Below are 26,459 nucleotides of genomic sequence, written 5' to 3' on the forward strand. Positions count from 1 at the left end.
ATAGGCATTAGGACCAGAAAGTTGGAAGAAAGGATTAATTATCAGCTCCCAATATATTGTGGCTCTTATACTGAACACACTGAACACAGACACACTCAATATGAAATTCACTTTCACATTTCCTATATAATCTAGCTTGGCCAAAAATATTTCAACATAATTGTTTAGGATTACAAAGGGGTATAAAACAACCATTCCTATCTTTCATATGCTATAATATTATTGCCTTGTCCTTTACCTGTTAAGAATGCTTTCATTTCAGCATATAAATAGAAAAGTGGAGCTGCCTTCATTTCAGCAGCTCTACTTTTCTATTTATACCCTCAATATAAAGCCATACAATCCCACTTAAAGAATATGAAATCAAGAGAAGCATGGAGGGGAAGAAAGTTATAAACCTCAAATGATTTCTAATGAGGAAGTGGAGCTGAAAAATCTCTCTTGTATAGTCTGCACTGTTAGAGTTGAAATCTTTAGGGCAGGCATGTTAAACTGTTGGCCCGCATGCCGGATGCGTCACACTGAAACCGCGCCCATCCCATTCCGACAATGGGGAAAAAGTTGTGAGATAATCGCACGACATCGCAAGTTTGACATGCCTGCTTTGGGATACTATGACTTTTTGAGTTATCTGAACTTGAAAGTCCACAGAGATGGGCTGCAGCCAGCATTATTTAAGAAGCAGATTATGTACTTATCAGTCAGATCTTGTTTTCATGTGTTTGACTGTTATAAACAATACTCTCTTCAATTGCTTCTTAACAGGAGATAGAAAATCATCTTGACAAGGAGACTGAAGGTTATGATATTGTGTTAGATGCCATAGATACAATGCAGAGAGTGGCATGGCATATCAATGATATGAAGAGGAAGCATGAACATGCCATTAGATTACAGGTGAATCAAAATGCATCCTTCATCAACTATGTTCTGTTTTTTGTTTGGATTTTGCTCATATGGTTTGGACAAATGTTTGACACATTGCAAAGATTGTTGTTTTCAGTATTTTAAACATCAGAATGCCTACTTGCTGAACCAATTCCAAAGCAATATTTAACATGATATTTGATTTATTCATATAAGCTTCTTCAAAGCCTGAATGAGAGTTGAATAGAAATGTTTGCTTCAACAATAGACTCTAGAAAATATCTCCTCAAACAGAGCCCAAAGTTTAATTATTGCTATTTTGTGCACTACTTTGAGGATCTTGATAAATGCAGATAATCCTCAGTTTATGACAGTAATTAGGACCAGATTTTTTTGTCACTAAGCAATGCAGTCCTAAAGGAAAAATGTGATTGTGCCATTTAGTGGTGGCAGTTCCGGACGTCCAGCAAGAACTGTGCAGGTCGTTAAAAGAGGACTTCACATAGGTGCAACTTCTGATTTCCTGCCAGCTTCCCCATTGACTTTGCTTGTGGGAAGCCCACAGGGATGATCAGAATTATGATCACTGTGAGAGAACTCTGCGAGCCAGAATTTTGAGAACTGATCTTAACTACCATTGAACTATTGCTGAACAAGGATTAAATCAGAACCAACTGTAATGCTTTAGACTAGAAAATAATTGTCTTACTGTTTGAAACTTCCTTCAAATGCATTTTGCTCTTTTTTCTGTATCTCATGCATAAGTGTTATTCATCTCATATGAAAATGCCTGGTTTTCGGCAAAAACTCAATCTCAAATCTGCATCACTGTAATATGAGTGAGGATTTTTAATGTGGATCACCAAAGCCAAGCCACTGTGACAGTCTTTTAAAGCTGGGGCTGGTTCCTTGTATAGGAAGAAGCGAATTAGCTTATGGAATTAGCTTATGGGCATAAGCAATCCTTAGTCTCTTTGGCCCTTCTTGGCCCTTCTTCTTTTCCCATTTGGTGAGAAAATCCAGCTGTGCAATTTTGACTTGTTTCATTATTATAGTGGCAATTATTTCTTACTATTATCAAAGTGCTATGACATCTTTCCATTTTTCTGAAATGTTGAGGAAAGCATCAAAAGAGCAATATTTTTATTTTTAATTAGCATTTGGCTCCACCTTGCTCCACCTCAGATCTGGGGTTCAGTTGGCTGCAACTGCAACTTTTATCAATATTATGACCTTTAGAAATAAATGCGATTGTCTTTTATGTAATCAAAAATCGTCTAGTAGTGTAATATATTATGGGATTGTTAGCCGTCTTTTGTAAATAAAATGGGTGTTTTTTCCATACTAGTGGAAGGAAACACTGGTGGCGTTGTAACACTTGTTTTCCATAAGTAAGACATTCTGGCCTAGTCTGTTTTTAACATGCTGCATCCTCCCCTCTTTTTCAGGAAATACAAAGCTTGCTTACGAACTGGAAGGGCCCAGACCTTGCAAGCTATGGAGAGCTGGTGCTAGAAGGAACCTTCCGCATCCAGAGAGCAAAAAATGAGCGCACTTTGTTCCTCTTCGATAAGCTGCTGCTTATCACAAAGAAGAGAGAGGAGACGTTTACTTACAAAGCTCATATCTTGGTATGCCAGGTTGCACTTTGGGGGAAGATTAAGGGAGTAATGAGTGTGTATCCCACAAGGCAGCAGAAATGGGACATTTCTCTAACCCTTAATGTTTCTGGGTTCTTTTTTTCCTGATATTCTGTAAGTTTTCAGCAGAGACGGGGGGAAAAATTCCCTGTAGTGTAAACATAGAAACAATTTAAACGTGGCAATAAATACAAATAATTGACATATATATATATATATATATATATATATATATATATATATATATATATATATATATATATATATATATATATATATATATATATATATATATATATATATATATATATATATATATATATATATATATATATATATATATGTATGTATGTATGTGTGTGTATATCTATATCATCTATCTATCTATCTATCTATCTATCTATCTATCTATCTATCTATCTATCTATCTATCTATCTATCTAAATTCTGGCCTATGTATAAGGATAGAGTTTGATAAAGAATGGGATCTATTGTTTAGTCAGTCCTTCAGCTTCTAAAAGTCATTTGCTGCTTCCTTTCTCCCTTTCCTGTTTCTGACTTCATGCTTTTAATTCTTTGGTTTTCCTTTATTGCTTCTATTTCTAAACCTTTCTCAGGATAACTGTAAATAAGTAGCTGTTATCAAAACCTTCCACAGTTGGTCTGCTTATCAGCTTTCTTTGCTTTTAATGGTTTGTTTCTTACCTTTCCCTCACTTCTTTTTTTTTTCCCACTCAGCCAACTTGGTACATTTCTAAACATCCCAAAATATAATTAACATATTTTTTTTAAAGAGTCCGTCAGATTTTCCTTCTGTATCTATTGGAATTGATGATTTTTGTTTTTGTTATAGTGCGGCAATCTTATGCTGGTAGAAGTCATACCAAAAGAACCTCTTAGCTTCAGCGTCTTCCATTATAAAAATCCCAAGCTGCAGCACACCGTTCAGGTATTTAAGATCACCGTAGACTGAACATATTAATAAATAATTAAATATAACATTAAATCTGAATCTCTCAGAATTACACGTCCCATGAAACAGCACTATGATTAAATTCATAGACTTAGTTTTATCCTTATACCTGCAGGTAGTTCCTATTCCTTATTATCTAGATCTTTTTTTATTTTCCCTTTCTTTTGGAGAGAACCTATAGCACAGTGATGCTATTTTAATGTGCAGGCAGTCCTCAACTTACAGCAGTTCATTTAGTGACCGTTTGAAGTTACAACGGCACTGAAAAAAGTGACATATTACCATTTTTCACACGATTATTGCAGCATCCCCATGGTCGCCTGGTTTATATTTTGGATGCTTGAAAACTGATTCATTTTTATGACGGATGCAGTGTCCCGGGGTCATGTGATCACCTTTTGGAACCTTCTGACAAGCAAAGTCAATGGAGAAGCCAGATTCACTTAACAACTATGTTAACTAACTTAACACTGAAGTGATTCACTTAACAAATGTGGCAATAAAATTCATAAAATGGGGCAACATTCAACAAATTTCTCGCTTAGTAACATAGATTTTGGGCTCAATTGTGGTCATAAATCGAGGGTTACCTATATTAAGCTCAGGTTTTATGATAAAGAACAAGGTAAAAATAAAGTTTCTATAGTCTACAATAATATGGAAAGATTATTGTCATTTGTCATTGCCTTCTTTCAGTGCATATCTTAAATTTCCCCATCTACTTTGCAATCCAGAGACTGTTTGGCAATCTCTCATCCAATTAACTAATTAGAGCCAATCCTGTACAACTTTCTGACATCAGCACTGAATGGTTACAGGCAGCCACCTAGTTGAATCCATTTTCATCAAAGGTAGAAAAATATGGACGTATTTCATGCTAGCATTGTGCCTAAAATTGTCTGTGATAGGTAGAGATCTGTGTGTAACATTGCAGTTTGTACACTGTGCTTCAGTTTTGATAAACAAGAGAATTCTTATCATTTTTTGGAAAAGAGCCAGCTTCTCTACCTGAAGTCAGATTTTCTCTACATTCTGATAATTTTTACTCATTTTTTTCTTTCTGGTATTTCAAGAGCTGTAATTTTTTTTTAACTGTCTTATCCTTTTGAAATAGGCAAAATCACAGCAAGACAAGCGCCTTTGGATTCTTCATTTGAAAAGATTAATTTTAGAAAACCATCCTGCTAAAATTCCAGCCAAGGTAAATCCTTTTTTTATCATTTTTTAAAGAGAAAAAACATTTTACTTTTCTCTTGAAGAAACATCTGTGCAGCCATGTCATTACATGTAGTATGGGATTTCGTAGCATCAATTTAACATTCCTTTGGATCAGGTCACTTCAGAAACGGTTTGCCTTTCAAAATATTTTTTCATTATTTTAGTGGTTATTTTTTTTCTGCCTAATTTATGATGAGCAAAAAAATGTTATTAAAATATTTACAGAGAACAGAACAGGGAGAGCATGGTTTCTGGAATTCTTTCCAACCTCTTTACCTCTGGTTATCATAAAAAGGTAAACGTTCCCCCACACATGCGTGCTAGTCGTTTCTGACTCTAGGGGCCGGTGCTCATCTCTGTTTCAAAGCCAAAGAGCCAGCGCTTGTCCGAGGATGTCTCCGTGGTCATGTGGCCAGCATGACTAGACGCCAAAGGCGCATGGAACACTGTTACCTTCCCACCGTAGTGGTCCCTATTTTTCTACTTGCGTTTTTACGTGCTTTCGAACTGCTAGGTTGGCAGAAGCTGGGACGAGTAACAGGCGCTCACTCTGCTACGTGGCACTCGGGATTTGACCCGCCAAACTGCTAACCTTCTGATCGACAAGCTCAGCGTCCTAACCCACTGAGCCACCGCGTCCCTGTCTGGTTATCATAGCAGGCATCTAAAATAGATGCCTGCTGGTTATCATAGCAAACATCTAAAATAGTGAAGGAGGAATAGTGGATCTGTGTTACATTGGTGCGTATTTGAATACACTGGAAAGAACAAGGTGGGCTTCCTGTATTTTGCTTTGTGTCATGTGACTGAGAAAGGGGGATGACTTAGAAAAAAGCTCTTGGCTACTTTTTTGAGCAGCTGCCCAAGTCTCTCTCCCCTTCCTCCCAGTGCATTGGGGAAACTTTTCTGCATTTTTTTTCTTGACAGTCTAATCTGAGCCATTTTCAAACTCTCTGGCTTCATCTGCCACCCCAGATTTGATCCCATTCTCTGCTGACAAATAGATGGGACCAGTCTCCCATCTTAACATAATTAATTTCTTTCCAATGCTGTGTTGAGATGGAAAGAATAAAAATGAAGCAGGTATTAATTCATCTACCTCAATATTTTGTAGTAACATATATGGTCTGTTTGCTGTTTCAGTTGAGAGTCTTTCCCTGTCATATTCAGAGGTGCCTATACTTCTCTACTGTTCTGCATGCCAGTAGTGGTTTTCCAAGGACCATCCTTTTCATTTCCAATCTATTCTTGCAATTCTGGAAGAAATACACATTGTTTTTCACTCGCTATACGTACCTCAAAGTGAATGCAGTTTGAACAGTATTCTACAGTTACTGTGTATCAAGCCAATAGAAATATTTTTTCCTCCAAAAGTATCCAAAGCTTTCATGGGAAGCTTTCTGTCTTCAGAAGAGGAAGATCTACTTTCCCCCCCAACACACACACCAATTTGTATTCTATTCCCCTATCTTTCATTTGACCTTGACTTCTGTTTATTTCACTGCTGCTGTCAACGCTGCTAACATCGGATGTTCTTGCTTTGACAACAGAGGAAAATGCAGCCATTTTCTCTATGCTTTTAGAATTGATGTTGGGAGGGGGGATAGGGATGAGAGTCCAGCTAGTCATAACAATAATAACTCGGCTGTGGGAACCCAAGGACATTGGGCCCAGAGCTGATAGCATTTTGGTGGGCTGGAGAGCTGGGGAGAAAGCCCACGCTTCAAGCTAATTGGGGAATGTGATTTATGACTATTTATTGGAGGTGGGAATTGTACTTTGTTACTTTGTATCCAGAGGAGGGGAAATTATTTTTTGGGTTCAATTATGTGGTTCCGATACGATACTTTGTTTCCCGAATAAAAGATTCTTTAAGGTAAACAATGCCTCAAAGTTCTTTTGAAGGGTTTCATCTGTCGGAACCATGACAGCTGCTATTTCAACCAAGTAATACTGAGACATAGAAATATAGCAGTATTTTCATTCAACAGTTCTGTGTCTAGGCCTGTAATACTTAGTCTCACTAGAGTCTTTATTTTGGCAATATGTACATCAAGCAATCCTTGGAAGCTGTTCCATGTTAAATAATTTATTTTTTAGTATTTTTATCTTGCTTTTCTGTAATAGAAAAATGTTCCCTAGTAACGAACAAGAAAAATAAGTTTTTATTATGCCAAGTGGAAGGATCTATTCCAGGAAATGAAAATTCTACATTGCATACAGCAAAATCAGAAATGACTTGAGTTGTCCAAAATCTAGGAGAAAAAGGGATGTGTTTCTATTTCTTATCAGTTACTAATATATATAGGTTTGTCTGTAAAATAAGCACGTTTTGGAGTAACCTTGTCTTCATTATTACATTTTTCAATTAATCCTTTTTTAAGGATGGAAGAAAAGGATAAGTTGATAAATTGAGCTGGGATCTGATTCCTTTTTTTGCAAATCATTTTTTCATTTGTTGAATTGATCCACATATTGATTAAACAACCTTAGATATCATTACAGCTTTTCCATATCAGAAGCCCTTCTACTTGCTTAAAAAGGGGCATCTGCTTTTTGCTGATGTTTTTCACACAGATTTGATGCAGCCCATCACAATCTATCTTGCGCATTCCAAATGTTATTCTAATCCTCAACTTCTTCTTTTCAGAAGGAATGATGGCATTAGATAGGTGCTGGTTAGTACAGGCAGTGTATCTGAATTTTACAGGAAGTCAGAACTGAATCAATGCAGAATGTTTAGTTGTGCACCTCAAATATATTTATTTATTTATTTATTATTTGGATTTATATACCACCCCTCTCCTGAAGGACTCGGGGCAGTGTACAGGGCAATTAAAACACTATATACAACACATAATATACAAAATTAAAATAAATTAAACCAAGTAGCCCTAAACAATAAAACACGTTCTAAAATGTAAAATTTAAAATTTAAAATCTAAAATATTGACACAGACCCTGTCACATTTGTTCTCTGACAAATGGTATTTCCTAGGCACAATGAGGGAAGCACTAAAACAATAAATATGAAATTAATAATGATGTCAAAACATTTATATATTAGAAAAGGGAAATTCATAATGAGCTATAATTGTGTGTATGCTATACCACTGTAAGACTTGGCTAAATGGCAGCAATGGTGTATGTAGAAAGCAACTATGATGTGAGAAACTGTATATTTTTAAAATGTATTTTACTTATTAGTATGTCAAATTTAAAATTAAATATAAATTTAATAAATAGAAATAAATAAATTGCTCAGTTACTTCTAAACATTTCTGACTATTCACAAGTTTGTTGGTTGTGAGATGATTTTGAATTTTACAGTATCTGGAGGACCACAGGTTCCCCATACCTGCTTTTGTTGTTGTTAGTTGCGATACATGTCATCATTTTCATAAACCAAATATTAGTGTATAATTTTTGAGTGAGATGACCTTTATGAAGCTGCTCTTGTGATAGGTTGGTCTTTACATCTGAGGTTATACACTTGCTACCCCTAGTGGACAATGGCTAAAGTACGGCTTTAATCTTGCAGGTTTATTTGTACTCAATCTTGCCATGTAAAAACAATGTAGGATGCATTTTTCCCCATCAAAGTGTATATTTTTAATTCACAGAGAGAGGGAGGATAAAGCAAAATGCAGGTTCCTTTGTTTGGGTTTAGTGTGTTATATGAATCCAGTTATTGTGTATAGTTATCAATCAACTATAGTAAATCCTGTTGTAGGATTAAGAATAATATTAATGGAGAAAAAATGTTCAGATAGCATGGTAAGGCAAATATGAGAGTTCCAGTCCTGATCCTAGTTAAGAATGTTTATATACATTCAAGCATAAAGAAGCAGTTGCAGGAAAACCATTGGGTAAGAGAGAAATATTTTTTAATCTGCTGATCCTTGACAGCAATGTCTTTCTAGGTCATTCTTTATATTTTTACTATAAAATCAGAAATTAGACTGATTGGTAGGAAAATAGTCATGAATGAAGTGTTTGGGGTGGGGGGAAGGGGCAGGAAGGTATTGCATCACATCATTTGTGTCTTAATGAGTATCGCTCTAAACTACATATTAGCTTGTTGAACACTGTTGGCGCATATATATTTGTCAAGTTTAATCTATGCTTTATCAGAGAGTCAGAAATTTATCTGATGATTATATTCTGCTTTTCCTCCTAGACCAAAATGCAATGGTATCTAATTAGTCTAAAACAGGGATCCCCAACCTGTGGGCCTGGTACCGGTCTGTGGCCTCTTGGCTACCAGGCCACAGGAATGCTAGTGCTGCCACACGGGTGCTAGTGGCCCCTTTTCCACATGTGTCGGGGTGCTAGCACTGCTGCCAGCATCACACGGGGCAGTAGCAGCCTGTTTGCGCATGCATATGGGCACTAGCGCCCTGTTTGCGCGTGAACATGGGCACCAGGATCACCACCAGCATCGCCGTGAATGCACATGGCCCACTTGCACACGTGGCCCACTTGCGCATGAACGTGGGTGCTAGTACTGCTATGTGCAGGCGCCCATTTTGTGCATGCACGCATGTTCCTTTCCCTGCTCCTTCCTTTCCCTCCACCAACCCCAAAAGATTGGGGAGCTCTGGTCTAAAAGATCTTGCATTACTTTAAGTGTTATAAGTGGATTTAAATTGGATCGTCATAATCCCTTTCCAATCCTGATAATAATTCAATATTTCCATCACAATTTCAAATTTTGTTGACAGCCTTGAAAGGTTGCCAGAGAAGAAAGGTATGGTATAAATCAAATAATTAATATCTAATATTTCTTTTTCAGGCCAAGCAAGCAATTCTTGAAATGGATGCAATTTGTAAGTATATCTTGTTTAAATAATTAAACTGTATTGCTATTTCTAAAGATGGGAAATATTGAGAGATGTCGATAGAGTTGATACTAGCTACCACCCCAGGTTTCTCAGGACTGGGTAAGGTCAGTTGAGTAACTATGTGAGACTCTTGTATGTCTTCCTTAAAATGTTGCTATTATGCAAACTCACAGTGGATAAGTGGCTCAGTTTCCAGACAGTGTGACTTTCATAGGTGTCCTGTTTGTAATGTAGGACTGCAGATCAAGTTGTTTTGTTGCCCATGCAGCATAATAAAACTCCCACAAGCATCCTTAGTCTTAATCCGTAGTATAAGCATACCAATAAAGGTGAATATTGTAGCTCAAGGTCAAAATGAGGGGTCCTTTGTGACCTCTGAGCTTGCTTGTTTTCTTGCAGATGTTTCATTACCCAAACGGGGTAACATCATCAGTGCTAGTAACACTCCTTACTAGTACTGATGATGTTACCTAGTTTAGGTAATGAAACATCTGCAATAAACAAGCAAGCTCAGAGAGCACCAAAGACACCCCAGTATAAGCATAAAAATGTTATTATATGGAGATATTTTATATGAACGTGTTAGAAAAAACATTTCCAAAGACTATTAGGATATTTTCTTTTTAGCTTCCTCTTATATACAATAAAAGGTTCTTGGTGGACGGGTGTGTTTGTCTGTGTGCTGTGTGTCTATATGTATGGAGAGTTTTTATCATGCAGGAATTTCTTTGCAGGGAGTATAGTTCAGAGACATTGTGTTCACTGAGAAATAAGGACAGATTACAGCTACACTTTCCCCCAAAATGTGTTTATTTTTCCTGGTATATTTGAGTGGGATTAAATTTACTGAAGACCCTTTTAAATAATATTTTTGTATGCTTATATTGATGTGTCCATGATCTGTTTTCCATTTTGTTGTATAACATTGTGGTGTGTGTGTAGAGAAAGAGTTGTGCCTTGGTGTGTTTTGTTTGTATCCAGTAACATGTTAGATGATCAAAAATATTTTGATACAGTTGTTTTTATGTTCATTCCATTTTTACTATAACCTGCCAATTATCTGTAAGGCTACATGTGAATTTATTTATTTATTTTATTTATTTATGGGATTTGTATGCCGCCCTATCTCCCAAAGGACTCAGGGCGGCTAACAATGATAAAAACACAAAATACAAACATTAAAAGGTATTAAATCAAATTGTCCCATAAATAGTCCAATTAAAAACACAATAAAACAAAATTAAGAAAACCTCCCTTCCATCAGTCCAGGTTGGCCTGTTGAAAAAGCCATGTTTTAAGGTCACGATGAAAGGAATGGAGATCCGGGGCCATCCAGAGCTCCAAGGGGAGTTGATTCCAAAGGGCAGGTGCCCCCACAGAGAAGGCCCTCCCCCTGGGGGTCACCAGTTGACATTTTCTGGCCGACAGCATCCTGAGGAGGCCCTCCCTGTGAGCGCACAGGGCGATGGGCAGTCGTTCCTGGCAGCAGACGGTCCTGCAAATCAAGATCTGTGAAATTTGTCTAAATGATTGGGTCATCTCTGGAAAATTATTATTATAAGAAAGAAAATTGAAGGGTTTTCTTGAAGGAGACAAATCAATCCTATTCTGATGTGATCTCTAACTGCATTTATCTATATAAATCTCAGCATGAATCCTATTTCCTGATTGTACTTCATTGTGGCAGATTGTTCAGAAGTGTAATTGTGGCTGAACCTTATACGTAAAGCATTATCTTTAAAATCAGAAAACCTTTTCTTTAAAATAGATCACCCAGGGTTCCATTACAGCCCAGAAGAAATTAAAGCTTCAAGTAGCTCAAAAGAGGGCATTACTCCACAAAGGATGAGAAGGAAATCAGGTAATAAAATTGGTTTTAGGTGTGCTTGTATTTACAATTAGAATAGAATTAAGATGAAACTATCAAATTAGATATGAATGAAATACAGATTTAAAACTGGAAGTAAAAATATGAAAGTTGCAATGTGAGCCACAGTAGGAATGAACTTTAAAGAATTCTTATATACATACTGATATTATAGAAAAAAATACTTTAATTTCACATTTTAGCAGTAGCTTGCTATTATACTCAGTGGGATTTGTTACTGAATAGACACACATGAGATTTCACTGCAAATAACTTCTTTGAGCAGCTTGTTTCTCTCACAAATCCACACTTCATTTTGTTAAATCTACATTGTGATTTTTTTATGTCCATACATATAAAATATATAACAGATACCTTTATAATATACTCATCTTTATAAAAGATGTTAAAATCCATAGTTTCTGGTTGGATTTACAAGTCTCCAAAAATTGTTGCTTTTCCTAATGGAAAAAAGTATAAATGAGACAGGCCAAAATAAATGGCTCCTTGCTCATACCCTTGACTATAATAAATAAAACAAGCCACCTTTTTCACATACAACTTCAGCTGCCTCATATCCACCTTTGTCAGGGTCCATGCAGTAATTGCTTTGTCTAGCTTCAGCTGCCTTGTGCCTTCCTCTCTTTTAGAAGAACTATGTCAGGCCTGAACAACTAGATTCATACATAGAGTTCAATTAGCTATTTTATTGCTCATGCCTATTTCATAGGAATCTTCTCAGACTGCCAGTTTGCACTTGGATCAGACTAGATATGTTCAATGGCACCCAAAGAGGGCTGGGCCTTGCATTCTTGTGCCTATGTAAAGATTCCAGACTAATTCTCTGCTTGACTCCTTCCCCTGGCTTGGCCAGTCTCTCTCCAAAAAGGAAAGGTGCCTGAAGGGGTGTTCCCACTATAGATATTAACCCAAGATGTCTGCAGACTTGATTTTGGCTACATTAGTCACTTAGTAACTTCCCTTTTGAGGGCAGCTGAGATGGAACAACTTGCAGGGGCTTCATCTGAGATATTATAAGGGCTTTGATGTTCTAGGACAGACATGTCAAACTCACAACGTCACGTGACATCGTGCAACGTATCGGGACGGTTTTGCCATTGCCGGCAATGGGGTGGGCGCAGCTTCTGCATGATGCGTCCAGCCCGTGGGCCAGCAGTTTGACACCCTAGTTCTAGGAAGAAAGAATATCTGCAGGCCAGGTGTTCTCCATCCCATGACATTTCCTTTAAAGACCAAGGGGTAAAACCAGGTTATCATTAACACTGCTTGACAATCTTGAGCTAATAAGCCTCTCATTTTGAAAGTATTATAAGTTTCTACATTTCTGTTGTGCAGTTGAATGATATTAAAATATATAGTGTTTTCTATATATTCCAAGCTACCTCAACAGATTTCTCATAATCTGTTGAGGTAGCTTGGTTTCAGCAGCCACATCAAGATACAGAGAATTCCATTTCCAGGCACCTCAGCTTGGTAGTGATAGAAGATAACAATACATAATTACATAATTTTTACATTTAAATAAATAAAAATATTAATAAATACATGTTTTTCCACACAGAACCTTCTTCCAGAGTTCATAAAATCACAAAGTCAAGTGGTAAGTTACATATTAAAATACAAAATATACTTTAGTAACAAGGCACATTTAAGCATGGCACATTTCACTGTAATTATTCATGTAATTAATTGTACAAACTGCATTTCATATAGGAAGTAACATCAAGTCTTTCCTAGTAAAGATGTGTCATAAATAATACAAAATTGTGAAGAATAGCAGCTTCTCAAATAAGCAAAAAACACTTCTGGCCTTAGCATGTGTCTGTGTGTGTATAAAATAAAGATCTTGGGGAGTATGTTTCCAACATGCCTGAATTATATTTAACTCCAATTGTTTAATGGTGATAGCATCCACATCCGGTAGTAAGCATTAAATGGCAAAAATGGTGCTTATTAATGCCATACATCCACTCACCAATCCTTCCTAGTGTGACTGAACTAAAGACACACATCTATGGTAAATTTAGACATGTGGACGGAAAACATCATGTATGGTGCTTCAGGCTGCCATATGAGACTGCACTCCGATGTAATTAAAGTTCTGTTGCTGTTGTTGTTTTAACTGGATCATACTGCTATATTTAAAAATGGAGTTGCTTTAAAGTATTGCAGGTTGGTGTTTTCACACTGCATAGCCCTGAATTAAATTATTTCCTCCTCCAAATGAAAACAAAAAAATAGACATGTGCATGCCTTATAAAGAGCAAAGATTTCTCACTGCTTGCTTTATTTACCTTTTATCTTAACCCTTTTAATTTGGTTGTGTATTAAAGTCACTTCTGTGCTACTTATTAGCTGTTTCCGAAGGAGTTTTGTATGCTGAATAAATTCTATCCAATTAACTAAGGAACTGAATAGTTTTTCCATGGAGAGGAAATATTTTCTAAAATATCTTTCCCAACCTACACCAAAACATACATTTAAACATTCTTAAATTTCTTCTGATTCTCTCTAGATAAAATGATATACTAAAAGTTAGTATATATGCAAGTCATGATATAATACTTTTATCTGTTTTTCATTCATTTCAGAAATGGACCCAAATTTGCAAAAGGTAAATATATTGTTTAGTCAAGGAACTGTTTGTTGTTGTTGTTTGTTGTTAGTTGCGAAGTCGTGTCTGACCCATTGTGACCCCATGGACAACGTTCCTCCAGGCCTTCCTGTCCCCCACCATCTTCTGGAGTCCATTTAAGCTCACGCCTACTGCTTCAGTGACTCCATCCAGCCACCTCATTCTCTGTCGTCCCCTTCTTCTCTTGCCCTCAATCTTTCCCAGCATTAGGCTCTTCTCCAGTGAGTCCTTCCTTCTCATTAGGTGGCCGAAGTATTTGAGTTTCAACTTCAGGATCTGGCCTTCTAAAGAACAGTCAGGGTTGATCTCCTCTAGGACTGACTGGTTTGATCGCCTTGCAGTCCAAGGGACTCGCAGGAGTGCTTTAAAAAAAAAATTCAACAGATCTTGAATATTGCCAATGGCGTTGAAAGCATATTTATCACCTATTTATAGTTGATCCTCAACTTACTACCACAATTGAGTCTAAAATTTCTGTTACGAGCAAGACATTTGTTAAGTGAATTTTGCCCCATTTACGATCTTTCTTGTTAAATGAATCACTCCAGCTGTTAAATAAAAGCTGTGCATGAGAATATATGAGAAATGATAAAAATAGCGTACATATGCATGCCCTGCAGAGCATACCACAATATGCAGGACATATTTTTAAAGCAGAACAGGACAATTTCAAGGGCCACCTAAGTCTTTGAGCAATATGTTGAGGGCCAGATATGAAGACCCAGGACCACAGCAGGCAGAATCATTTAGTCCAGAGGTCCCCAACCTTTTGGGTACCAGGGACCAGTTCTATGGAGAGGTTTTTCCGCAGACCAGAGGGGGTGTGGTTTTGTGTGCTGCCTGCATCCCGCGAATGGGGCTTTTCTTGTTTGTGCAGACCAATTGCTGGCATGCTGCAGCCCGGTACTGGCCCACAGACCAGGGGTTGGGGACCCCTGATTTAGCCATTCTTTTGAAATAATTTGAAAAATAAAGACAAGAAAATTGCTTTAAAAAGAGCATGATTTTTAATAGCAAAGTAACACGGGGATGAAAAGCAGTGTTGACTGTTCTGGAAACTCTGCTAGGCTGTATAAAAGGTGTATTGCCTAGTACAGAATATGGAATACTTAATCTGTATTTTTTCCCCTCCCTACCCCTAGCGGTTGAGTACTGAAGGAGCCCTGCTATCTCAAGCTGAATTGTTTCTCAGTCCCAGGAAGAATCACTCATTGAATTGCCAACGGCTAGATTCAAATGAAGCAGCCTATAGCAGTGGTCAGGAGGATAACATTCTCACAGATGTTACAGATCAAACCGATGCTGATGATGAAGAAGAGACTGAACAAGTAAGCTTCTTATTTCATGAAATGGAGAGATAACACATTGATCTATTGATGTTCAGTATCCTATGTAGAATGGCTCCATTAACGACAGTAAGCTGAATAAATAATAGGGTATCCTTGCTTTAGCTTTCAGCTACCTAAATTAAGTAATAGAGTTGGTTAACATTTTCAGATCTGCATCCTAACCATTGGGGAGAATGCAGTAGAAATTTCTGAGGTTTTCAACCACTGTTGCATTCTGTCCTCTGCCAAAGGTTAGTCCATGGAGCTTGGCAAGAGAGGGTGGAATTCTTTCAAAAGATTTTCCTTCCAATCCTCAATATTTATACTGAGCTGCCAGAAAGAAATTTGGTAATGTGCTGAGAGGGTGAACACTTGAAAGAATAGAAAAAAACATGGGAAGACTGAATCAGGGAAAAAGACTGAGAAGCATCAGATATAAAAAAGAGATGCAGAAAGTACAGTTGAAGATGTAATTTCTTCTCCTTGTTGATACCTCTTCATCTTATCAACATTCATGAATTTCACTATTTGCATGTATTCGTGTGTTACCAACATTTTAAACATAGTGACAACAACAGTTCCAGAGAAATCTTATTTGAATTTACTCCATGAGACCATTGTAGACATCTTTCAGTGTAGATAGAAGAATTATACAAAAAAAGAGTCTTCCATGGTATCATTTGAAATATAGCATCTACTCATTGAACTCAGAAAATTGCTAGGCTTTACTTTGGCTGAAATTAGACATATAGTTTAATATTCACCCATTTCCACAGAGCGCTCAACATTTACAGCAAAAACCAAAGGGAGGCCGCAAAAGATTGAATAGTCAAGTTACTGAAAATTTTGAGAAACGAAGAAGTTTTAATCTCAACACATGTGAAACAACTCAGGTAACTGAAAAAGTTGTGAAATCACCATGGCAGCACCTAATCAAAATTGGTTGAGCTAAGAGCAGGGGTCTTCAAACTTGGCCCTTTTAATGACTTGTGGACTTCAACTCCCAGAATTCCTCAGTCAGGAGTTAAAACAACCAGAGTAAATATGATTGGATTAACTGTTTAATACTTGGATGGGAGTTTACCAGGGAACATTAGAGAGGTACCGTAGAATAGCAAGTTGAAATAATATCCGAGAGGGCTAAGCCATGTCTGTAATGATATTAAGAAATTTACATGGACATGAAACCATTTGAATTCCAATAATTTCTATAAAAAATATCAAAGAAAACTGATTTTTTTTCATGTGTTGAGAGATGCAAATGAAGTAAAAAGGGGGGGGGAAATCAGAGGCTGCAACACAATAATCAATAAAAACAAAAATGTTATAAAGGATCAGTTAATACTGTCTGCATATCCCATTGTCTGTATTATGTAATATCCCCTTACCTGTGACTTATCTCTGGGAAGGAAAAAAAATGTTGATCATCAATAGATTCTACTTAATGATTATTAAAACAAGCTTAGCTCAAAATATGATCCAGGATGAAGTAGCATTATGTGATTCTCTTCCAACTTTGTGGACATGACAGCAACTTTCCAAATTTTGGGACTCAAAAGGCACAAGGTGGTTATAGAAAAATACCATTTTATGTGTACAGACATACATACAGGTTTCCATGCAAGCAAGAATTCTCCAGTATCCTGGTTCCTTGCATGTTATTTAGTCCTGGTTTTCGTAAAAGAATTAACAGGAGTATACCTCTTAAATCTTAGAATTCAGCAGAGCTACCAGTGCCTTCTTCCTGTGCATTGAGGAGTGTCATTTTGACTACACAAGAATCAGAAATTTTAGAACTAAGTTCATGATTAGCATTGATGTGATTAGAATACAGACTAATAATATTCTATATTTGAAAACTTCACAGAACTCCCAAAAGTGTGCAGATGAAGCTCATTCCCAGATGAACACAAAGCTTTCATTTTCCTGCAGTGGGGATAGTCAATTATCTGAACAATTTACTCCCCAAAACAGCTCATTTGTGGCAAATATTTTGGGGAGAACATCTGCAGTGAGAAATATCTGGACAGACCATCAGATTCGGCAAGCACTGTTCCCAAGTAGACGTCCTCTGCAAGAAAATATAGGTGATGACGACGATGATGATGATTACCAAATGTTCATGCCATCAGACTCCACATCCAATTTAACTTCCATTGCATGTGAAGAAAGGATCCCATCAAACCGTCCTTGCAGCTGGCATGTGGGAATAGTTCATCAAAATGATATTTCCAACCACAAGTCTCATAGAATTATGAGGCGGGCCAGCAGCGCTGGTGAAAGTAAAACTGGAGCAAGATATAGAAAGAATTACCATGATCAAAGTGCCTCTTGGAATGAAATTAAAAGCTCTAGAAATGACATGGACAATCTGCAAGAATGTCAGGAATCTTCAGAAGAATTGACTATAGATGACATAGATCATGTCTATGACAATATAAGTTTTGAAGATTTGAAGTTAATGGGGCTGGCTCAGAGGGAAGAGTCCAACCGTGCCCCACAAGGATCAGCTAAGGATTCACTCTATGAGACATGTGACCAAGATTGTTCTTTCAAAAAACCTCAACCATCTCAAAACAGGACTTGTATTTCTAGCAGAAATGAAACAGTTCCCAGGACGGAGGCTTCATCAGTCAGGTCTTATGAGCTGAGGATTAGTGAGGAGAATATCTATGATACCATAGGCCTTCCAGAAGAAGTGTCAAATTTAAAAAATGATCACCTTAAATGTTCCAAAAAGAGAAGTTTTCTGGGTATGAAAACAGATTTTGCATGCTGTAACCAGCTCAGACAATTTGTTTCTGAAGAAAGCCTCCAGTTCAGTGAAGATGAAAATCCCTATCATTATGTTCCATTAGATCGTGGCTGCTTAGGTTTGGCGGAGAATTCTTCAAATTCTGATTCACTCTCTCACAAGTCTGTTGCAGATAAATTGTCAGAGGAAGTAGATGAAATCTGGAACGACCTGGAGAATTATATCAAGAAAAATGAAGAAAAGGCACGAGATCACGTTCTTGCAGCTTTTCCTGTTTGCAATGATGAGGTTGATAATCAAGCATCTAGCAGACCAAATAAAGATATAAAATTTTCATTGACTATGCTCCCACTACCAGAAAAAAGTGCTTTCTCAAAAACTTTGCCAAACAAGGTAGCCAGGTTAAGTGAAGCCAACATTAAGTTTGAACAGGCAACATCATGTAAAGCAAATTCACTAATAGATCTCAACAGATCTTCACTTCCAAATGACAGAGGTTTTGCTGATAGCCTTTATGAATCACCCAGTAATATTCTCTGCACAGTAAATGCAATAAATACTAATGGTGAACTGGATTCTGTGGATAAAACAAAGAATCGTGTTTTTATGATGGCAAGACAATACAGTCAAAAAATTAAAAAAGCAAATCAGTTTTTGAAAGTAAAAAGTTCAGAGCAAGAGCAACTTCTGAGTCGGCAACAGAAATCAAAGCACAAGGACTTAGCGGCCATTTTAGAAGAGAAGAAACAAGGTGGACCTGCCATTGGTATGTTTATATTTTCCCTCATTTTTTAAACTGATCTGTTGAATACTTCAACCCAATGACTTATACATTATCCATCCATTGGTCAATATTTCTTTGAATTGAACTGAAAATTCCAATAAGTATACTTATGCTAGCGCTTCATTATTAGTAAAATCTATTCCTCTGTTAATGCCTAGGACTGTGTTGGCTTTTTTGGCAACTGCAACACACTGTTGGCTTAACAGTCCTTAACAGTCCTAGGCTGCATTAACAGAGAGACAGAATCAAGATCATGTGAAGTGTTAATACCACTTTATAATGGTTTGATAAGTCCATACTTGGAATACTGCATCCAGTTTTGGTCACCACAATGTAAAACAGATGTTGAGACTCTAGAAAGAGTACAGAGAAGAGCAACAACGATGATTAGGGGACTGGAGGCTAAAACATATAAGGAACGGCTGCTGGAATTCGGTATGTCTAGTTTAATGAAGAGAAGGACAAGGGGGACATGATAGCAGTCTTCCAATATCTCAGGGGCTGCCACAAAGAGGAGGGACAAGCTATTCTCCACAGTGCCCAAAGGCAGAACAAGAAGCAATGGATGGAAACTAATCAAGGAGAGAAGCAACCTAGAACTAAGGAGAAACTTCCTGACAGTTAGAACAATTAATCAGTGGAACAACTTGCCTCCAGAAGTTGTGAATTCTCCAACACTGGAGATTTTTAAGAAGAGATTGGAGAACCATTTGTCTGAAATGGCATATAGGGCTTCCTGCCTGAGCAGGGGGTTGGGCTAGAAGACTTCCAAGGTCCCTTCCAACTCTGTTATTCTGATTTGAATTTTATAGTACTAGCTTAACTAATTGGCTTTTAAATTGAGCCATGTGTCTTATTTAAATCAGAAAAGCCATGAGTTGCTCAGTGCATGTAAGAACTTGCCTACCATAAATTCTAAATTGATACATAACTTCATTTAATTAAAAAAATATTAGAGGACAAAAATATAGGTTGTATTTTGCTCATATTTGCTTGAAGTAAGAAATTTACCAATAATATTTAGTTTTATTGTCTTCTCCAGAAATTTTATTGTGGAAAATGGAGAGGGAGGTTTTATATTGGGAAGGGGGGAGATGTTAAGAGGGCTAGCTATGGTGTCATAAAAGATTAGTGGGTTTTCATTGTGCACATGAAGAGAGCAACCATGTTTTGAGAAGATACACAGAAATGACTTGAAAACTATTCACTGATTGATTGGACTTATATGGCCTCCCATCTTATGTATAATAATCCTGGTTGGCTCAAAAAAAATGAAGAAGAACAGAACAGGAGTAAAAACATAAAAAGCCCATCAAAAAATCCCACAAAACCTCATGGTACCCAAAAGCAGATTCTCTTCCCTTCATTGACATTTAGAGTTGCAGGGCTCCAGCCACTCCCTAACCTAATGCTTGTGGGAAAAACCCATTCACCAAGGCCCTCCAGAGGCCAAGGAGGGTGGGGGCCTGCCAGATCTCAAGAGAGAGGGTGTTCCACAGGGCAGGGATTGCTGCAAAAAGGTGCGCTTCCTAGATACTATCATATGACTTTATTTTAGCATTGGGAGACAGAGAATTGCTTAGGCTCTAGTTACAGGAATAAGTATGTAGAAGAAATGATAGACGAAATTGTGTGGCAGTAGTTGTCAGGCATGAACAACCAGAGCCACACGGGCACAGTTCAAGCTATCTACTTTAATTATGTTGTCTGGCAGCCTATTCCTGAGAATAATTACATCAGGCTTCAAGGAATTTAGGGCAGGTTGGCTTTAGCCCTTTTGCAATTGTGCAGTGACTCCAGGCTACCTCCATGCTTGATCCCTCCTCCCTGCCAGGCTGGGTGCTTCCCAACAGTAGTTGGCACATTATGTCATCTTAGATGTTACAGCCAGTTTAGGTAGGTAAAATGAGGACCCAGATTGTTGGGGGCAATTAAGCTGACTTTGTAATAATGCCGCTTGGGGGGTGTATGAAAGCCCTAATAAGCAGGCATATACATAGAATGAAGGCTACTGCTAAGCTTGTAAGCCGCCCTGAGTCTTCGGAGAAGGGCGGGATATAAATGGAATTTTTTTTAAAAAAAACCACGGCTCCGGAGCTGCATGCGGCTCTTTCAGCCGTCTCCTGCGGCTCCCAGTCCTCTGCCATGTGCAGTCCAAAAATAAAAGTGGGACTAAAAAAGTTCAACCAATCAATTCAAATATGCAGGGCAGGTGCATATCTCGCCTTGGCTCCACTCTTCAGTCAAACCCTGTTCTGCGCATGTATGCGCATGCGCACATATTTTTGTGGCTCCCAGTTTTTCCTTTTGTGAGGGAACCAGTTCCGAGTGGCTCTTTCACTGTTTCAGGTTGCTGACCCCTGGTATAGTGGTTAAAAGCATCATTCTAGAAACTGGGAACCATAAATTCTAGTCCCATGTTAGGCATGAAGCCAGCTGAGTAGCCTTGATCAGTCACTCTAAGCCCTAGGAAGTAAGCAGTGGCAAATCACTTAAAAAAAGAAAAACCTTGCCAAGAAAACTTCATGGACTAGTTCAAGCAGTTGCCAGGAGTAAACATTGACCTGAAGGCATCCCAAAATAAAATTAAGGGATACATATGTTATACAGATGGATTTCATTTGGGCTTCTGGTTGCATGTACTTCATGTGCCCCAGTTTGCTCCAGAGACGTCCTTCCTGAGAAAATGGAGAAAGCATAGGAAATGGGAGAGGAAGATCTCTGTGACTAAGATCAAATGTTCATCTGTATGTTTTGCAGTAATGGCATGTTAAAATCTGTGACACTTGACTAAAAGTTTATTTAAAAAATATCTTATTTATCAGGAAATGTCGACTTATACTGGTGGTGTTGTCATTATTTGTTAAGGTTAGTTTAATCTTCCCTTTATTTTTTAGGTGCAAGAATTGCTGAATATTCTCAACTATATGATCAAATTGTATTCCGGGAAACCTCACCCAAAACACAGAAGATTACTTCTCAAGAAACAAACATAAGATACTCGTCACCTGTGTCTACATCTCACTTAGCTGCAGAATGCTTAAAAGCTGAAAATTGGCTCTTGCACTCAACATACAGTAATGGAGAACTCTCTGACTTTTCTCCTTGGCCAGAAACGCCTCACCTGAAGACAAAAAGCTCCTTTACAGAGATGGGGACAACGCCAAATGTGAGGCCTGTAACCTGCTCAGTGCCTTCCTTTCAGACTCCTCTTTGTCCACACATTCCTGCACAAAGGTGGAGTGCTATTATAAATCAGCCCAATAAAGAGAACCTGTATCACAGCCACCTTTATAATTCTTTAGGGAGGACAGAGAGCAGTTCAAAGCCACAGGCATATAGCAGGTCACAATCGTCTTGCTCCATTGTGCTCAACAAGTCTGAAGAATCAATAAATTATCCACCTGAAATGAGGAAGAAGCATTTGAATTCTAACAAAATATTTCTGACTGACCACTGTCAAGAATCAGGGTCTGTTGCTATCCCTGGCCATTCAACATGCGATGCGACAAAGCAGATCTCAGAAAATGTCTCAGAAGTTATTCTACAAGATTCTCAGAAAATTCTGAGAGTTAAAAGGAACTTGCCCTCAAATGCACAAATAGCAACCCACAATTATTTTAGTAACTTCAAAGATACTGACAACGGAGAAGGAGATGACGACGACTATGTTGAAATTAAATCTGAAGATGAGGGATCTGACTTAGAGATTTTCTGTAACCAAACAAAGGACTTGGATCCTAAAATGAACCCATACTCTTCTACTCCTTCAGAAACTCACAGTGGCAAGTTGCTGGATCCTTCTAAACTATCAGATTCTTTCTTGACAACATGCAGTGATTCAGACAAATTGAATGATTACTTATGGAGTGTGCCATCTAGTAATCAGCCAAATATTGTCCAATCCCTAAGGGAAAAATTTCAGTGTCTCAGTTCAAGTAGTTTTGCTTAATGTTGCCTTTCCTCCACATCCATTGTTCTGCCTTAGTGTGATACTGTAGTTACAGTATGATCACCAGTTCTTGTAAGTCACGTTGTTGTATATATATTTCTACTTACCATTATAGGAACAATACCTTGCATTTGTATCATTCTGTTCTATACACTGTAATTTTAGCAACTCTAGTATGTATCAGAACTGGTGACATACACAATAATTTCACAGAAAGGGAAAGAAGGAACAGTGGAACATCTTCAGTGGTTAAACTTTGTGTATTCGTAATTTATTTGCTTAAAAATAGTTTGTAACACAGAAGAATGAACTGCTTTACCTGGACTGAAATGTACTAATGTGTTACATGTATGCACTAGTTACATTTCCACACAGTTCTAATTAAGTAAAACTGCAAATGGTACAGACCAAATGGATCTTTGGGATCAAGCAAGAACATTTTTTCAAGAATTCTAGTTTAGAAAACCTGTTTTTTTCTCGATGCACTAAACACATTATTTCTACCCCACCTGCAAGAAATCATATTTCCCAACTCACAAATTTGATACTCACAAATCAACAGCAGCCTAAGATCCACTTGCAAAGTCTTCATACTGGCTTTGGCATCAGTTTGAAGGATTCTTGGCACAGGTTCCAGTCTCTGGCAATCAGTCTTGACATCAGTCATGCAGTGGATCTAGAGACAAGTTTAAAATTTGACCGACCAACTAAAGAGCTTCTTCAGATCGGAATAGGGATTTTTTTTCTCATGCTAATGTTGCTGAACATATCCTTTTTGTAAAACAGCTTCAGCTTGAAACACTTGAAAAAAATACGTGAATCCATGATCTATATACGACCAAATTGCACATAAAGGACACTAATGATATAAGTACCAACTGAAGTGCATTTTACTGAACAGGATTTGGTTTCTTACATCATTCCGTCAAAAAGCATAATAGCAGTCAGAATTTTTAGAACATGACTTGGTGATTTGGCAAAGCCATCAGTTAACCAGTACATAATCCCTTCTACTGAAATAAGTACTGAAAGAGGTATGGTTCCTGAATTACTTTGAAATGCATCATTCTGGTGTGTGTTTTTCTTAGTAGAATGCTAGTTTACTTTTATTTTTCTTACATCAGGAAGCTGCCCCTACTTCCACAGAAAAGCTGACTGCAAATCAAAGTGTTTAGTAAACAGATGAAAAATAAGTTCATATGAATTTAGGGATTTATTTAATAAAATATGTAAAATAATATAAATATAGTAATAGGAATCCAGATGCAGTAACGAGGTCATGTTTCCTTTGTTATACTGGAGGATTTTTGTTAATCTGTTAAAATAGTGAACTATGTAACGACATATAAGGGACAAGCGTCAGTATATTTTGAGTACTTTTTAACCTTGCTGGCAGGGAATAAAATAAAAATAGCTAAAATTCAATATGGATGAGCCCAAGACATTGTTTTTGTAAAAGCAAAGGGAATGATAATGATTTTCTGATCTGAATGAAACAAAAAAAATTTTGAGGAACGCCACCTCCAACTTTTTTATGTAGTTCATGTAGTTTATTGTGTTGATAACACCATTGCCCTACCCCAAAACTAGAAGAAAATATTTAATTTGGGGGGGCGGGGAACCTACTTTATAAAATATGTACAGTGGCCAAAAGAGAAAGGAAACATATTCATTCATGTGAATATTATGTTTGCGTTTGGTTAGTTGAATAATTCAGAAGATTACACATTTTTTCTGAAGATATTTTAAATAGATTTACAATTCTAGAAGGCTAAGGGTATTCAGATTTTTAGCCTGCTCCAAGCATATTTTTTTCTTTTTAAGTTCTTGTGTCCAAACAAAATCAAGTAGGTGCCTTTTCATACCCAGAATGTGAATTAACCTTTGGGTGACTAGATAGGCCTACGAAACCACTGACTGCTTCTGCACACATTATTTCATTATCGGGGCAGAACAAAATATGGGGAACGTAAAAATGGTTGCTAAAATTAGAATATTGGGGCCAGAGAATATTGTATGTAAGGGGCTCATTATCACATGTACTGTACATTATTGTCCAATTCTAAAGGTGGGCATATCTCTTTAATAATTTACAGCTCTCCTTCAAAACTTTGAAGAGATTTTAGAGATTTTATCCAGGTAATATTGTTTGTAAAAAAGTCTAATTGTTTTTTTTTAAAAAAAATATTCTGTATTCACTGGTAGTACCTGCACTATACTACTGGACAAATGCAAAATGAAGTTGCTTATTCTGGATGAATTCACACCAGCTTTCCTCATTTCAACATATCATGCTTTACCATTTTATTCTATTGATAAGAAATAGACCTTCTGTGTTGCACTTTTACATAACTCATTTTGTAAAGATTATGTAAAAAATATATGTACATGTAGAAGAGTCCCGCTTTTTTGTTATGCTTAAAAGCTTACTTTAAAGCATGTCAAACTTGTAAGTAAATGCTGCTTAGAAAAAAAATAAATACTACTTGCTTGCAGCAGTTACTTAAATAGACTTTTTAATGAACTACTTTATTTACTATTGCAGAAATAGTTGCTGAGGCTCTATATTTTAAACAAACAAAGCTTTACTGTGCCAACCTTCAGCAACCTAGTTCTGTGCATCCCAACAGCCTGGAGAAGACAAAACTAAAGCTTAAATGCAGAATCAATGCATTCAGGCCATAGAAAGAATGTGGGATTTCTATACCCAGTAAGCTAGTCAAAAGTGGTGAAAGGGCTAGGCAAGACGAATATTAATATTTCCACTCAAAATAACCTTTTATGCACCCGTAAGACATATTCAAATCACTGCAACTAATTTGGAAAAAGCCCTGTCTAGACTACCAGGAGTGGAATCTAATTATCAAAAATTAAAATAACAAGCCAGGAGTAAAATCTACAAAGCAAACCTACTATCAGTGTCTTTGGCCAGCTGCCAGAGTTTACTAGCAGCTACAAATACAACAAAATCCAAAACACAAAAAGGACAGCTACCAAATTCTTTAACATAGTGGGAAAAAGATTTTGCAGTTTTTGTTTGACTACTGATGTCAACAGCAATCATTGCCTGTTCCTGGCTAGCAACTGCTGTTTTAAATTTTTCCAGCATTCCAGATGTATGCTACCTCAAAATTAGCTAGTTCTTGACTTACAACAGTTTGTTCAGTAATCAAAGTTACAATGGCATTGGGGGAAAAATGACTTGAGACTGTTTTCCACACTTATTTATTTTATTTTATTTATTATATTTTTATACCGCTCTTCTCCCGAAGGACTCAGGGCGGTGTACAGGGCAATAAATATAAAAAACAGAATATAAAAGTTAAAAACGATTAAATATAATGCCCAAATTTAAAATTTAAAACGATAATTAAAAACATATTAAAACCCCAACCCTAACCCATCAGACCAGGTCAGATTGCTCAAATAAATACGTTTTTAGATCGCGCCGGAAGGAGCGAAGGTCGGGGGCCATCTGGAGCTCAACCGGCAAGCGGTTCCACAGGTCTGGCGCGCCCACAGAGAACGCCCTCCCCCTGGGGGCCACCAATCGGCATTCTTTGATCGGAGGCACC

The 26,459-nt window shown here is 37.3% G+C and overlaps 1 protein-coding gene across 1 annotated transcript in view; it reads left to right on the forward strand.

Moving 5' to 3' along the window:
- Nucleotides 1-25,378, forward strand: part of PLEKHG1 (pleckstrin homology and RhoGEF domain containing G1) — a 105,218-nt gene extending 79,840 nt beyond the window's left edge. The window contains exons 7-18 of the mRNA XM_081312959.1: nucleotides 766-897; nucleotides 2,316-2,498; nucleotides 3,361-3,456; nucleotides 4,595-4,681; nucleotides 9,494-9,527; nucleotides 11,311-11,403; nucleotides 12,992-13,030; nucleotides 14,022-14,044; nucleotides 15,208-15,393; nucleotides 16,170-16,286; nucleotides 17,261-18,914; nucleotides 21,830-25,378. Of these exons, the coding sequence (XP_081169085.1) occupies nucleotides 766-897; nucleotides 2,316-2,498; nucleotides 3,361-3,456; nucleotides 4,595-4,681; nucleotides 9,494-9,527; nucleotides 11,311-11,403; nucleotides 12,992-13,030; nucleotides 14,022-14,044; nucleotides 15,208-15,393; nucleotides 16,170-16,286; nucleotides 17,261-18,914; nucleotides 21,830-22,884 (3,699 nt within the window). The 3' untranslated portion in view covers nucleotides 22,885-25,378. The remainder of the gene's footprint in view (nucleotides 1-765; nucleotides 898-2,315; nucleotides 2,499-3,360; nucleotides 3,457-4,594; nucleotides 4,682-9,493; nucleotides 9,528-11,310; nucleotides 11,404-12,991; nucleotides 13,031-14,021; nucleotides 14,045-15,207; nucleotides 15,394-16,169; nucleotides 16,287-17,260; nucleotides 18,915-21,829) is intronic.
- Nucleotides 25,379-26,459: the final 1,081 nt, after the last annotated feature.

The sequence above is a fragment of the Vipera berus genome, assembly GCF_964194415.1.
Source record: "Vipera berus genome assembly, chromosome: 1".
NCBI lineage: Eukaryota > Metazoa > Chordata > Lepidosauria > Squamata > Viperidae > Vipera > Vipera berus.